Raw genomic sequence first — 15,996 nt, forward strand, 5'->3', positions numbered from 1 at the left:
CGCCCAGCCAATCGCGTGCCGCCCTGTTGGCGATGCCGGAGCCGTGCTCAAGATGGCGGCGCGCTCGCAGCGGGCTGGCGTGGCTGCGGCCCTGCTGGCCGGGGCCCTGCTCGCCCTGGGGCAGGCGGCGGAGGGCCCAGCAGCGGCTGTGCCGCACCGGCGCTTCGAGTACAAGTACAGCTTCAAGGGGCCGCACCTGGTGCAGGCGGACGGGACTGTGCCGTTCTGGGTGCACACGGGCAGTAAGTGCTGCGAGCGGGGCCGGGCGGGACCGGGCAGCCTTGCTTGGGCCGCCGAGGGAACGGGTGGGGAGCGGCGGCGGCTCCTGTGAGCTGCGGCTGCCGGAGGGAGCCCTGCGGCTTTGCCAGCTCGGCGGGTCCCGCGGCACTGCACGGGAGCCGAAGGGCAGAGGAGGTTCGGTGGCAGCGGTTGAACGGCCAGCAGTGCTCCGTTACCATGCGGCTCGAAGCCAGCCCTGTGCTCCATGTGGTGCGGCCGCTCCGAGGCTGTGTGGGCTCCGGGGAGCGCAGTGCTGATGTGTCACTGGGCCGGAGTCCGGCCACGGGGCTGCAGCGCTCGTGGTGCGGGAGCTGGGAATGGACACTGTGCGTGGCAAGTACAGCGGCACTGAGTACAGCTTATGCGGTTGAAGTGTAGGTCAGCGGTGTCATTGTGCCAAAAATGCGTCTTCTGTAAAGGCTCCTCTTGTAAACTGTATTGATAGTCATTGTGAAATAATTAGAAGATCTGTTATTAAAAAGCAAAACAGGAATCTGTGATTTGTGAAGAGTTATGTGAGATACAGGAGAAAGCTAAACCTGATTTTATTAATTTCATGTGTATCTTAATAGCAAGGCCGCTAACAAGCTGTTGAAGGTAAAAGTGTGTTTTGTTGTTGGGGTTTTTCCCCCTCTCAATTGCTTGAGCACTCTACTGAGAAGTTGTTCTGAAAACTTCTCTAGTTGAGGAGAGCAGAAAACTTTGACTTTAGAAGATCTGTTAATTGGCTGGTCAAGCACTTACAGTCTGTTCTCTCTCATATAATTGATGTTGGTTCCTTTCCTTTCTAGATGCCATACCAAGTGCAGATCAGATTCGTATAACAACGTCTTTGAAAAGCCAACGAGGGTCAGTGTGGACAAAAACTAAGTCAATATTTGAATACTGGGAAGTCGAAGTGACCTTTCGAGTTACAGGAAGAGGCCGCATTGGAGCTGATGGATTGGTATTAACAATTTGATCTAACTGAAAAAAAACCTAGAAAAGCTGTAAAAAGTGATTATTGACTTGTGACTCTTCCTTCTTTCTGTAATAGGCAATCTGGTACACAGAAGAGCAAGGCTTGGAAGGCCCTGTTTTTGGGGCAGCTGATCAATGGAATGGTGTTGGAATTTTCTTTGATTCCTTTGACAATGATGGAAAGGTTAGTTGAAAAAAGACTCTTCTGGCAAACTTGTTTCGTACCTATCACTTGCAGGAGGGTGGACGAGATGATGTTATGTTCTTATTCTTTTGCTTTGAAGGGATAAATTAAAATAGTCAATTTTCCATTTCATAATTTTTACTCAACTGTTTTGTGCTTGTTCTTTAAGCTTGCAAGTTGAAGTGTAACACATAATGTACTTTCTCTGAACATGGCATGGGTCAGGTTTAGAGGGAAAATACCGTATGTAACTGTATAAGCTGAAATTTGGAATGGCCATGCATGATTTGAAATGTTGAGATATGTGTGCTTTGCAGGAGGCTTACTATAACAAAATATGACACTACGGAAACATAAAGTTTTGTCTGTCTTCAGAGATGCTCTTTTTCGTGGATCAAATCTTCCTTGAGTAGTTCAGCAGTGAAAATTCTGTAGCAGATGGAGATGGCAGTTGCTGTTGTGAATTTCCAGTTTCAAATCCAGCACGACCCTTTGAAACTTTAACAATAGATAGTATGTCTCTTGCTTGGTTTTTTTGTTGTCACAACCTATCGGAAGGAAAAGAATCGCAGTTTTGTTGCAGTTTGGTCCTTTTTTGAAGACGAAGGACTCCCCTAGCCCACCACTGTGAATTGAGAAGGACATTATTTTTTGAGTTCTTGAAGTCTCTTTTGTTTGGTGGTTTTTAAGAGCTGGTAATCTGTGTATTCCTTTATAACGTGGTTTAACCCTTGTAGACAGCTAAGCACCATATGGCCAGTCACTTATTCTCTGATGGGATAGGGGATAAAATCAGAAGGCTAAAAGTAAGAAAAGTCGTGAATTGAGATAAGCCCAGTTTAACAGGCAAAGCAAAAGCTGCATGCTCAAGCAAACTAAAAAATGAATTTGCTACTTCCCACTGTCAGGCAGGTGTTCAGCCACCTCCAGTAACTCATAATGATAACTTGGGAAGACAAAATACCATAAGTCTGAATGTCCCATCTTCCTTCTTATTCCCCCCGGCTTTTATTGCTGAGCATGATACCATATGATCTGGGATATTCCTTGGGTCAGCTGTCCTAGCTGTGTTCCCTTACAACTCCTGCACTGCAACCTACTCACTGGTGTGAAAAGCAGAAAAGGCCTTGAGCCTCTGTAAGCAATAACTAAGACATTGCTGTGTTGCCAACACTGGTTTTTATCATAAATCCAGAACATAGCCCCATGCCATCTACAATGAAGAAATTCTGTCTGCTTTATTACAGAAAGGCTATCAGTGATGTTACTTATGTTTCACATTGAATATAACTTCCATTTTTTGCTATTTATTTTTCTAGAAAAACAATCCTGGGGTGATCGTTGTAGGCAACAATGGTAAACTTCTGTATGATCATCAGAAGTAAGTTTATTTTCAGTATTAATGATGGATGTTTGGTTTTGAATGATGAAATGTTGCATGAAACTCTTAAACATTGTGAAAGTTTCTTTCATGTGAAACCTTATTTCCTTTGTTTGAGTTTTTCTATTTGTTAGAACACTGTTAGGGCAGTAACAGCACAGAAACTGGCAATGGATGGATATTAGATGGTATATGCCCTTTCTGATGGACGAACTCAGATAAATGGAAGTACAGACTTTGCCTCTTCAGTGCCTGTGGGTATCTTCCACGCACAGCTAATAACTGACAGAAGTGACTGAAAGCTAATTGCTTGCTACTGCAATTAATTGGTTTAATTTTGATTTCAGATTGTTTATAGTCAACAGCACAATTGACATATTTTTGGATTCTGAGAAGTGTCTAGCTTAGTTGGTGCTGTCTGGACTACAGCTTATATACATCTCAGTTTGTATCTAGCTTCATTAGTGCAGTCCAGACTATAGCTTATTTCTGTCTTAGTTCACAGGTGTGGGAATATCTCTAACCTTGGAGATTTCCCCTGAGTTCAAGTTTCCCCATTACTGCTGTCTAGCTGTAGTGTCCTGCGTAAAACATCTAGTACTGTTGATCTCAGACTTCAGAAAACAGTGCAGTTGTGGGACAGCTTTTGAAAAATGTACATATTGACAAACTACCATGATGTTGCTTAGTGATACACTGATGCTTTTTTGTCTTAGCTGATAAATCATAAGATATAGTTTTATGCAAGTTGTCTTCTTGCATAGTGATGGTTCCACACAAGCATTGGCATCCTGTCAGAGGGACTTCCGTAACAAGCCCTATCCTGTTCGAGTAAAGATAACATACTACCAAAAAACCCTGACTGTAAGTACTCTGAAATAACATCATTATGTTTGTTTCTTAGCCGCTTAAGTGTGAGATTGTCGCAACTGTCTGAAAACCCAAAGACCCCGTATCTTAATTCTGGTATGTTTGAAAATGTGGAGCTTGGTAGCAGAAGTTGGAAGGAGGTGCACTGTTCAAATGCTGAGCAGGTTTTTAGCTACGTTAGTGCACCTGTAGTTTTAGGAGCTGACTTGGTGTAGATACTGCTGATTTCTCTGATGTTACTTAGGAGTCGGTTATGCTAAGTCATATGTGCTCACACCCTTCTGTTGCTGTTGACTTGCATGTAGAGGTGTCTTACAGCCAGCATGTTTCTCAGCTACCAACTGGTTGAGCAGCTCCTTGACTTGAATGGTACTTTTCAAGCTGACATGAGAGCTACGCATGGTTTTGTAGCTGATCGTAAGAGGCTCTTGAAATGTGACCAAAACAAAATGAAGCTCTCTCACTAACAGTAGATTTAAATTTGCTGCTTGAGGCTTCCCATCTCCAAGAAATAATAGAGCTTTGAAGATTAAAGGTAGAAACAATGCTGTAGAAAAAGGTAGAACAATGCTGTAAGACTTCCTAAATAACTTAACACTTCCTAAATACTGTTAGGATGATTGTGAATTCCTTCTAGATAAGGAAAGAATACTACTATTATGCTGCTGGGTTGCATCAGCTACAAAGTGTGGGTTTCTTCATTTTTGAAAAGGTGCTATTCATGGTATTAGCCAAAAAATGCACAGCTGTTATTCTATAGTAAAAATTTCTCTAAAAGTAAACATGAATGCTCCTGATAGAGGGTGGACCTTGTACTGTGTTGTAATGGTAAAAGCTATTTAACTTTTGAATGAAAATGAAATTTCAGACTCCAAGGATGCTCACTTCTGGAATGTACCTGGTCCCTGATATCTTATCTAGGAACTCCTCTGTCCAAATGTTGCTGCTACTCTTAGCAGTTCTGCAGATGTATCTGTGCATTTTCTTTGTTAAAAACATCTTTCAGAAAAGAAATAGTTTTTGCTTTCTAGTATCGGCTGCTAAATTACCCGATAAAGTTGTATTTGTGACCATTACTGTAAACTGACAAAGCAGTTAACACAAATAGATTTATGTGGTAAAATTTACATGTTTATCCTTTTAGGTATTAATTAATAATGGCTTTACTCCGGATAAAGAAGACTATGAATTCTGTGCAAAAGTGGAAGAAATGGTGTTGCCATCACAAGGCTATTTTGGAATATCTGCAGCAACAGGGGGACTTGCAGGTAGAAAATGTTCAACATTGTGACAAATTGTGCGGGGGCTTGCAAGAGATGGGGTTTTGTGTGTTTGCTTTTACTGCTAGTCTTGATGCATTATACCAATTTTTGAGCATGATGATGTAATTCATTCTCTCCCATTCCCAAATAACTGGTATGCTTAGGCCTTTTTCTGGCCAGAGCAGGACTTTCAGTTTATCCTGACAAAGATGTTGTGCAGTCTCATTTCCCACTGCATAAACTTTTGGTTGGACTTTGGGAGGATCTGTTGCCTGATGACCCTTTGCCAGCGCAAGGCTGGCTTGAGAAGTACCAGGATTTGTAGCCTGTAACAGTAGCAATTAACAGTGTGCTTCTGTTTTGTTGAATACAGATGATCATGACGTCCTGTCTTTTCTGACCTTCCAGTTGACGGAGCCTGGGAAAGAAGTAGTAAGCATCTTTATGCATAATTAATAAAATGTTACTGTATATATCTTGTATGTAGTACCTGATGATGGTGTCTCCTCTGAAGTCATACTTGTCACCCCTGTTTCAGGATTTTGGCATGTAGCTGTGCTGTCATCCATTTTAGAAAAAAGAGACTAATAGTGTAATGTTTCGGTAATAATTCCATTTTCAAGAGCAGAGCTCTTGAAGCAGCATCAAATCGACAGAAATCCCGATGTTGAATCAAAACATGCAAAGACAACAAATTGAAAAGTATACTTTGGGAAGTGGATAAGTAATCTGTTCTTGCTGTCAGCCTCTTCTATCTCTAGAACAGTCTGTACTGCCTAACAACATCTATCCTTGCAAAATTTGGTTTCTTTTTAATTACAGAAAGTATGTATATATCAGGAAAAAGCTATTGGTCTCCAGAGGAATGTCTGGTTACTCACTTCAACTTAATATATTAATATGAATTAATATTCTGCTAATTGTGTTGTGTCTTAAAATCTGAAGTACAAACAGCCTTGCTTAAGAGTAAGTTATATAGGAATGGTGGAGGACATGAAAAAAAATATCTCTTTTTTTCCTTCTCCCTACCCCAATGTTTTAAAGCCAATACCAGATGCAGAAATTCCTCAGAAAGATAAAGAGAAGTATCAAGAAGAGTTCGAGCACTTTCAACAAGAATTGGATAAAAAGAAGGAAGAATTTCAAAAGGAACATCCTGATGTGCAGGGGCAGCCAGGCAGGTTATTTGAGCCATTTTTCACTTGTCAAGGGAAACGTTTGCTTTCCAGGATACTCAGAACTGGGGCCTGATGCTCTGACTGATCTTACTACTGGTGTTACCTACTTTAAGAATCTTTGGTCTTTTGTTTGTAAAGTGTTTTCTGAAATCCAAAGTCCCTGTTGTCATGGCTGGATTGAAAGTCTTCTGGACTTTCTTCTGATGTTGCTGAAGCTGTGGAGAAACTTAAATGTGCAGTCACTATTTCAAGCTACATTTTAAAGCTTACTTCTAAAAAGTACCTATTACTTAATACCTGCAATTTCCTTCTGAAGGATAGTTGGTAGCACAGTGCTAGCTTACGGAAAGATAGCAGTATCCTGTTTCAGTTCTATGTTGCACATTGCCCAAGTATTGAAATAGGAACTCTAAGGTAGAGTCTGGGTTTGAATGCCTGCTTATCTCTGTTCAGTGGTTTGTGGCCCATTTGAATCTCCTTTGCCATGGCAATAGGAAAAATTGAACACCAAATAGATCACATTATAGGGGGGAAAAAAGTATATTTGTGTGGAAACCTGAGGGGTGTGAGAAGAATGACACAATGCATATATGCAAGAGGAATGCTTATATGTAAGAACTCCTGTGCTTTTTTTCCTTATCAGCGGATGATCTTTTTGAAACTGTAAGTGATCGTGAACTGAGGCAAATCTTTGAGGGACAGAATCGAATTCATCTTGAAATAAAACAGCTGAATAGGCAATTGGACATGATTCTGGATGAGCAAAGGAGATATGTCTCTCTAGTCACAGATGAGATTGCTAAAAGAGGAGCTGGTTTGCCAGGTCAACAAGGACAGGTAAATAAAAACCCCAGACTGTCATTGCTGTCAGCCTAACTTCAGCAGCATGATTAATTTGCTTTTTCCAGGATATGTTGATCTTTTTCTCACACCCCTCTCCACCTACCAGGTTTCCCAGCAAGAGATTGAGACAGTTGTGAAAACTCAAGAAGAGGTCGTTAGACAAGTAAATGAAATAAGGTGAGTTTTTTTTGAATAGTAAGGCTGTGTCTTGATTTCTGTATTATTTTCCACCTCTAAAATACTATTTATTATTTCAGCAGAATACTGACAAATTTCTCTGTGCCATTTTTTTAGTGACAGCTCTCTGCATACAGTTGATTTCTAGAATAACCCAAGTTTGTGTTCCGAGGGTGACTGAGCTCTGAATTTGCCTCTTTTTGTGTTTTTTTTTGTCATGATATTCCACTTTCCAGTTAAGTCTATTCCTTTTAAAAACAATCCATTTCTGCTAATGTGATAACCTGCTACCTTGTGGCAATTTGTTGCTCTGACTTAGGAGTATTGATAACAACATGAGCATAAATGCTCTGGACTTACAGCTAGTGACCCTGAAGGAAAAAAAAGGGTATCTTATCAATATACTCAGTTCACTCCTCATATAGTAATAACTCCACATAATCATTATATTAATAAATTGGATAATATTATGTTTAGATAATATGAGATATATTTGAGGGTTTTTTAGTGTAAACAAGCTGGCTAAAGAAAAAAGCACTCTTAATATGAAATTGCTGTCACATTGCGTAGTGAAGACAGAAGTGTATTGGTTTAGTTGTGCCAATGCAGTGTATAGACCACGTTAGTGATTTGTCCCCATTTCTTACAGATTAAATGGGCTCTTTCTCTTTGGTTGGTTTGTTCTTTTGTTGGAGGACTTTCTGCCAGTGAACTTCCTAAGGGAACTTGTGTATCTGCAAGGATGATTGCAAGTTCTCGATTGCTTATTAATTTTGCTTTTTAAGATGCAGTTTTTAAAACAGACTGATTCAAATTGTCTCCAAATGAAGTCTTAGTTTGACAATGCTATACTTGAAAAGTGGATTGGAGAAAATTCTCATGTGTGATAAGGATGGTTGTGTACTGCTTCCAAGATGTTTTACAGTTCCTGCCTTTAGCAGGAATGGCTTAAAGTTGGTTTAACCCTTCATTTATAGTAGTTAAAACATTCCTTACCTTGGGCTTAGAGTAAGGAGAAAAACAACTCCTACAGTTGTGGGGTTTTTTTTCCTGCATTAGTTCAAGGGCAGCTCTTGTGATTTATCTAAGTAGGTCAGGTTTTCTGTAGGATGAAGATTAGAGTGCTTCCATTTTTGCATTTGTTCTTCCACGAAAGCTTTCATGTTAATATTCTTGACAAATCTTTATACCTTGCAAGCAAATTAGATTTTCTTGTTAACATTGGTAGTCTGCCCTTTTAGTGACTACTTATTAGGTATGAGTTTGCGTAACATCATCTTAATATTTTTCTTAGATTAAAGAAATGTTTTATTTAGAGAGAGAAATGAACAGCCCGCTGTTGCATTCCTGGTCATCCCGGAGGAAAAGGACTTAGTGTCTAAGTAATTTTCTTGTCAAGATTTGTGTATTTCTTAATCATCTGATTACAGAAGAATCTTGCATGTTCATACAATAGAAACTGCCAGCATGGTATTGTTCATGCAAAAGTACATGTAAATTAAATTTGATGCAGACCGTATCTATTTAGGGAAGTAGTTTTGCTTTCAAGAGACACTGGATCAGTCAGAGGGAAGGTGGGTATGCAGATTTCTGTCATTCCGTAGCCATGGTGGTATGAGGAGCACGAAGAACAAAATGAGTATCACACTTGTTTTGTTTTTTAGTGTTGTAGCACTAAAAGTAGTGGGGCGAGATGGATGTGGATAGGCAGAATTGATATCAGCATTTATTAGGCAGTGGTCATGATGGTGATTGCATGGGTTATTTAAGAAAGAAGTCTTCCAGTGGAAAACTTTATATCTAAAATAGGTTATTATAACACCAATTCAGAGTACAGGTAAATATTAATCAAATTACTTTTAAATAATCTATACCATGATGATACAAAAATATAATTTCTGGCTAATGCTAATTTAAGCTAGGACAGGAAGAGGGGCTTTTGCATTCAGTGTGTGTGTGTGTGGGTTTGCTCTGTGTATGGTGAATTTTAGTGGCATGAAGAGCAACTGATACAAAGCTGAAAGATGGGCAATATCTTTATGAAGCATCTTTGAATCTTAACTAGCCATTTTCACAATGGATATAATCCATTTAAATCACTAATGTAATTTTGTATTTGGTTGGTTTTGGTTTCGTTTTCATTTCCTTTATGTGACAGTTAAAATGGTAAGTATTCAAGGCCAAGTTAGATGGGGTTTTGAGGCATTGAAAGAAGTCCCTGCCCACAGCAGGCAGGTTAGACTAGCTGATCTCCAAAGATCCCTTCCAATCCAAACCACTCCATGGTACTATGACAAATTGCTGACACTGTACAGTTAGGACTGTATCTTGAAGGCATCGAAGTAAGCTCTCATCTGAGCAAAATGTAAAGTTTTAAGTAAATTAAAAAGAAATCCAAAGACAATCTATTTTGTTCGCTCTATTAATAATGAGGAGATTAACATTCACATGATAAATATTTTAGCTGTAGAATAATCTTCTTTGCAACTGAAAAGAAACATCACAGTAGGGAAAAATTATATAAACATATTGATTAGAGATTAAGGGGTTTTCCTCTCATTGACTAGTTTACCTCAAACAAAATTAGTTATGGAACCTCAACTTTTTACAGATTTAATTTGATTTCATGTTGTAGCAAAATGAATTCACATGAAAACAATATTAAGTATTATGACAATACATATGGGAAATGAGTTTCTCATATAAATGATAATCATGAAGCAAAGGATGTATCTAAATCTTTTCTTATCCCTAAAGCCTCTTCTTTATTTTTATTTCTTACATGACTGCTTTTATTTATTTATTTTTCAAATAGCTTTTGGTTTTCTTCAAAGCTTGCATTAAACTCTGCTTATCCTAAAGCCTTCGCAGGAGCCTCAGATAAAACACTCGGTTTACACTTCATCAGTTAGGCAAAGCGGATGTCTAGCAATAGAATATGTGCCAGATCTCATTCTCCATGTGACTTTGAGAGATGGTGCACTGGACAAATTGAAACTGCCTAACTGCATAGTTTGCTTAAGGAATAATTTCCTGATAGGTATTCTTGGAAACCAGAAAAAATGTTTTCTGCATAATTGTTTTGTGATTTGGGGCAACTCTATTTCAGACTAACCTTAATGGCCCAAAAGGTGCCTAGAGGAAGTGCTATTTGTAGAGAAGCTTTTCTATTCTGAAATGTTTTGTGTCTGTCTTGTTTCAGAAATTCTGTGGCTGATACTCTGAGGTTGATCAGTGGTGCTCAACATCCTGGTTCTGCTGCTGGAGTCTATGAAACAACTCAGCACTTCAATGACATCAAAGAACACCTTCATGTAGTAAAGAGGGACATTGAGCATTTAGTACAACGAAATATGGTAATTTATGTGCTGGTAGTGTAAAGCATGGCTGTAATACTTCTTTTTTTGGCTGTTAGCGAAAGGCTAGGACGAGCCAGCACGCAGTTTACAGAGTAATTAATCCTTTATTAAGCTGCTTTGCTGAAACTGCACTGCCTTGACCTAACTGCATGATCTGTGTCTTGATGAGAAGTTTTGCACAAAGAGCATGATTTTTAGTCTAATTTCCTGTGGAAACAAGGTCAAGCAATTAGGTTTTTTGTGTGCTTTTTTATGTGTTTGTCCCCCTCTTTAACCATTCTATACAGAAGAGATTATTGCTTCTGCACAGAAGGGAGAGCTTTAATCAGGGGAAAGTTGGGCAGACTTCACTTAAGGTCTCCTAAGTGTGAAAGATGACTGTGTTCACATTCAAGAGCACCTTAGTCTAGCAATTGAATGAGCTTATAGTCCCATAGAAGGCTTTTTTTTATGTTTCATTTTTTAATTTTTTCCCTCAGTGTCATTTCTGCCTGTTTTCTGCTTGTTATTTTTATATCAGGCTTTAAAGACCTTGTTTTGTTTCTTGCATGTAACAGTCTTTTGATGGCATGTCTTGTTCTTTCTCAAATATTGTTTTTATTGGGTTTTAGCCATCTAGTGAGAAATCGAAGTGTCCAGAACTGCCACCATTTCCATCGTGCTTATCTACGATGCACTTCTTCATCTTTGTAGCAGTGCAAACAGTGCTATTCATCAGTTATATCATGTATAGGTAAGTCTCTTTTTGTTTAAAGACAACAGAGCAAATGGTTTTAGGACTTCTGACTGGAAATAAAATTGCAGTGGCATGATTATGTTAATCATCTTTAAAACAAGCAACCATTCATATGGGAAGAGATCTTGGGAGTCTCTAGTTCAGTCTTCTGCTGAAAGGAGGCTTAACACTGAATTCAGACAGATAGCTTAGTGTTTAGACTGCTCAAATCTTAACCTCCAAGCATGGAAAAGGTACCACTGTTACAGACCCCGCTGGAAATGTTTGATTCTCATAACTCAGTTTTAGTCGTTGTCCCCCCCCAGTACACCAAGTGGGAACCTGCCTGTTTTCAGTTTGCCGATTGTCTTGTATGATGTGGGTCTTTGTGAAGAAACTGCCTCTGTCTCCTTAATAATGTCTTATAGGTATTGGAAAGCTGATGTTAGACCTTTTGAAGCAGCCTTTTGTCCAGTATGAGCAAGCCTAGTTCCATCCCTCCCTTCTCTTCAGACATGTGCTTCAGCTCTTGACCACCACCTTTGTGGTCCTCTGGAATCACTGAAGTTTATCAGTATCTTAAGAAAACCTGACATGATTTTTTCCTTATTTTATGTGCTTGGTAGTCTTCCTTCTTGCTTCTCACAGTCACTAATCAGGATAAGGAACAGGGACCAGAACAGCTGCCTTGCCCTTCAAAGGGAAAATGCTGTTTGCTACATCTCTGGAAAGATAACTAATATTAATATAAGATCACTGCTGCTGATTGCAGTAGTTTTTGTGTGTCTCTTTCTGCACAAAGTGGAGAGAATGTGTTTCCTATGTATGTCATGTTATTCCATCAACTGAAATGATGGCTTGCAAGGCAAACAAGGACCTGGTCCCCACCAGGTTTTTGATGCCCTTGTAATTGTAGCATCTGTGTGTGGCTGATCCACAGTATCCGCTAAGAAAATAAATATGTTCTGTGCCAGAGGGAAAAGGAAATCCTATTTCAACTAAATACTTCTGCTATGTGGTTGCATATTTCCTTCTCTGTGACGGTTTTTAGGGCAATCAGATACAGAGAAGCTTTAGAAAATTTTAGTTAAAACATTTGAAGAGTCAGTTTGTGTGTTCTTTCACAGCTTTTAGTTTGTCTGGAATGTCTCGTTTCCTTCTGTGTCTGAGGCAAAATTAGAACTAAAGTGATGATACTAATGTCTTTGTAAATAGGAAAAGATGGACTCTGCTTGTGTGATATGACTTATATTTGATTTCCCTAAGTCTCTGTTGACAAGAAATAATCCTCAAATAAATATTTAAACCAGTTAGCTAGCTTTATACTAAAAGTACTTAATGAATTCTCTTCTGCTTTTTCTTTCAGGAGTCAACAAGAAGCAGCAGCCAAAAAGTTCTTTTGATGACCTGTTCGCTTTGTGTGTACGTAACAGCAGTATGTGTGCACAGAAAACTTTCATAAATGAGGGAAAACTTAGTGTTTGATATACTTCAATACTGTAAATTATTGAATTTTGCTAAACAGAATGAGTTCCTATTTAAACTGTTAATGCTAAAGTTACAAATGGACTGGGGAACAGCAGAACAAATGCTAGATAAGGGAAGACTGTGGCCCCTATCTAGGTTGTGTTTTCAGCTAACTTTTCATAAGTACTGGAAGGCAAATGCCATATTCCTCTTCTTTTGTTAAGATTCCAGAGGAAGGAATTGAAACACCTGGCTTTGGTTGTTCGTAAAGAGATTTGCAGTTGTATGATATGTGCAAAAACCTTCCTATTAAGTGTCCTGACAAGCAAATAAACAAAACAAGTCCAAAAAAGCCAACAACAACAAAAATTAAAACCAACCAATCCCAAACTGTTCTCTGGGTTTTTTGAGGGGGCTGTAGAAGTGTTTTTTATAAACACTTCCTAAGTTTGACCCTTGGATTTACCAGTTTAAGAATTACTATGTTAATTCTAACTCTTCATGAAATACAAATTTAAACATTTCTTAATATGTGGACACAAAGACAGACCTTTAACAGTCTGGCTGTTGGTACCTGACACAGAAAACAGAATATACTGAACAAATGAAGGCTTATCTCCTTACTTTGGGTTTTGGTTTTAGGTAGTGAGGAAAAAACATGAAGTAGTTGAATCCTCAAGTATATTGTGGACTGAGCTCTTCTTCATAGTTACAAGTGTGTCTGTAATTCTACTTGGAGATTTGTGGAACTTCTTCAGCAAAAATATAATTGTTTTTTACCTCTTCAAATCTGTTTTTATTAAGGGTATGTTTAGTGTATAAGTGTCTTATAAAGCTGTCTTCTGTCTTATGTATCAAATACAAATGCTTTAAGTCTTGACATGGCAACTCTTCTAAACTACAGTTATCGAGTGTTTAACCCATTTCTTCATAGGCTATTGTTTCAGACATGTTTGTTAGTCCAGTAGCTATTGTAGAGCCAGTATTGTGTGTCAATTCCTGCTTGGTGTCAAAAGCATGAGACTGAACGTGTGTGTTTGATACGGCTTATCACATGAACATTTGCTTCAGGAGAGAAACAAAGCAGAGAGCCCAAATCAGGAATGTGAAATTAATTCATTTTACCTTGTTTACACATCTGTGGTGACTTTGTCCGTAGGTTGTTCATGTGTAGAGCTAGAATAGGGGGGTTTGTTTGGGGTTTTTCTAATTCTACAAGTACACAAATGCGTTGGGATATTTCACTTTTAATTATTAATCTGTTTGTCTAAATCTGCATAAGTTATCTGGAATCTAGCATACTACTACTGCATTCCTGCACTCTGCTCCTTGGGGTGCAACACATGCTGCCAAATTTGCTGTAATGAAGAACACTTCAGTATTGTGCCTGTCAGTTTGGAGAAATGATAAATCTATGCAAAAACATTTTGTTACTTAAATTATTGTGTCCAAAAAGTGGATGTCTGTGCTATACCAATAAAACTGCCTACACACCTATTTACATAGCTACAGTATATAGTATGCTGTATGTGGTGTAGCTTTACAGATTAATTTCTGAATTTGAGAAGATCTTGCTGTGCTAATCAGAAACCACTGCTTCAGGCTGATCTTGCTGGATAAATAGGGTAAATCATTACTTTAAACACCAGCAAATACTTACAGGTGCCTTGAGTCTAAGCTATTACAACTCTGACTCGTGTAACTAAACTTAATATATTTTCATAAATAGCTTTGAAAGTGGAGTGTCGTTCCTTTCAGTTTCAGGCCTTCCTGCATCAGTGCAACATCTGAAGAGAACTTCTCTCACAGCAGGCTTTGCAAGGCTTTTTATACAGAAAGGCTAGCAACTTTATGTCTAAGTAGCTGCATATATCTGGGATAAGAGGAACAGCTCTAATGCATCGAAGGCCTGTATTTTTGTTACTGTGAATTTATCCAAATAGAACTTTGCTTTTAAAGCTGGAGCAGCCCATACTTTTGTGTCTTTTCTGAGAAAGATGATAAGGCTGGGGATGGTGTCTAGGGAGACAGCCTGCAATTGCCTCTTCAGTATGAGGCTCAGCTCATGTGTTTATGCTGCTAATTGATCAGACACATCTCCCATGTGCAACTAGGACACTTTAGTATTGAGGAGCAGAAGGTCTAATATGTAACAACCAAAAACTGATGATTTTGCTTCGTGCTTCATTTCACAGTTGTCTCCTTGGAACTTCCATAATTGCCTTGTCGCTCACTGGATCAAAGGAAAGCTCCCAATTGCCCAGCTCAAATTTTGTCCTGTCTGTTCTTGAACTGATAGCAACAAATTTGTACTGTAAGAATGTTAGTCAGTGTAGCCTCCTGTTACAGGTGGCTACTAGAAGTTTCTTTTAACCCTAATGATATGATTGATTCTTATCAAGTAAGATTTCAGGACTAGGAGGAGAAGACACCTTGGAATAACTACTTGAAGTGTGAATGCTAAGTAGCAAATATTTGGCAGTAACAAGAGAATTTCATTGTACTGGTCAGAGTATATTACACACCTGAATCTTTCAAAAGTAAAACCCACAATATGGTTTGTAAATTGCCTAACTTCCTGTTTGAAGAAAATTTGACATTTATCAATGCATCGATTACTGTAACACCGAATACTGTCTTCTGTTGGGTTTTTTTCTAATTCAAACAGCTGACATTGTCATGTTTGTTTCTGACTAATGTAAATTGACACTTGGAGTTCAGAGATAACATTATTTGAATAAAGATGCATATTTTTAGTAAGTTTTTTTTTCTTTTAATTGCGTATATGTCCATGAAATCCAAGCAAGTGTATCTGAAACATTTAATCTCTGTTCAGAGAGTTTGAATGCTTTGAGATCCAGGCTCAGTCCTTCCTGACACTGAAGAATTAACAGCATTTAGACGCTCTGCCTGTGTTGAAAGGACAGATGACTGGCAGTAGTTAGAAAGATGCACTGAACATAGAGTTCATTCTGCATAAAGGAATTATATATACCCTGTGTTGCAGTCTAGTGCGAGAGTGGCTCTAACCTAAAAGTAAGATTTGCTCTAAAGTTTATGCTAAGAGTATCAGACTTGCCTTGAGGATCAGATGCTTAGAGTTAAATGTAAAGTAGGATGCCAGCTTCTAAGTCTCTTAACAGCCAATAGAGTTCCTTGTTGGTTGCTTTGTTTTTGATTCCCCAAACTGCTGTCACCAGGATGCTCTGTCTCCTTGTTTACTTTTTTGTTTGGATTTTAACTGTTCTGCCCAGTAAACTCCCACAGGAAGAGTAAGAATTCCCTCACTGACCCTCATTTTATCCCACCTAGAAGTAATTT

General features: G+C 38.8%; 1 protein-coding gene across 2 annotated transcripts; it reads left to right on the forward strand.

The window, feature by feature from the left end:
• Positions 1 to 14: 14 nt before the first annotated feature.
• LOC117435844 (protein ERGIC-53-like) lies at positions 15 to 15,435 on the forward strand. 2 transcript variants are annotated; one of them, XM_034073247.1, is made up of 14 exons: positions 15 to 242; positions 1,071 to 1,225; positions 1,316 to 1,423; positions 2,743 to 2,804; positions 3,569 to 3,668; positions 4,819 to 4,942; positions 5,310 to 5,368; positions 5,981 to 6,113; positions 6,758 to 6,951; positions 7,064 to 7,134; positions 10,337 to 10,490; positions 11,105 to 11,226; positions 12,575 to 12,630; positions 14,871 to 15,435. In XM_034073247.1, exons 1-13 carry the CDS (start codon positions 53 to 55, stop codon positions 12,609 to 12,611), a joined length of 1,509 nt encoding a protein of 502 aa, XP_033929138.1. In that variant the 5' UTR covers positions 15 to 52; the 3' UTR covers positions 12,612 to 12,630; positions 14,871 to 15,435. The 2 variants fall into 2 exon arrangements, with proteins under 2 accessions (XP_033929138.1, XP_033929137.1); XM_034073246.1 differs by having other exon boundaries at positions 12,575 to 15,435.
• Positions 15,436 to 15,996: the final 561 nt, after the last annotated feature.

This window comes from Melopsittacus undulatus, chromosome Z, assembly GCF_012275295.1.
Source record: "Melopsittacus undulatus isolate bMelUnd1 chromosome Z, bMelUnd1.mat.Z, whole genome shotgun sequence".
In the NCBI taxonomy this organism is placed as follows: domain Eukaryota; kingdom Metazoa; phylum Chordata; class Aves; order Psittaciformes; family Psittaculidae; genus Melopsittacus; species Melopsittacus undulatus.

Excerpts from the sequence above, each read along its gene's own strand:
- LOC117435844 (XM_034073246.1), top strand. The coding sequence starts at position 53 with ATGGCGGCGCGCTCGCAGCGGGCTGGCGTGGCTGCGGCCCTGCTGGCC. Across the intron at positions 1,226-1,315 it reads GCATTGGAGCTGATGGATTG|GCAATCTGGTACACAGAAGA; the intron begins GTATTAACAATT and ends TTTCTGTAATAG. Across the intron at positions 2,805-3,568 it reads CTTCTGTATGATCATCAGAA|TGATGGTTCCACACAAGCAT; the intron begins GTAAGTTTATTT and ends CTTCTTGCATAG.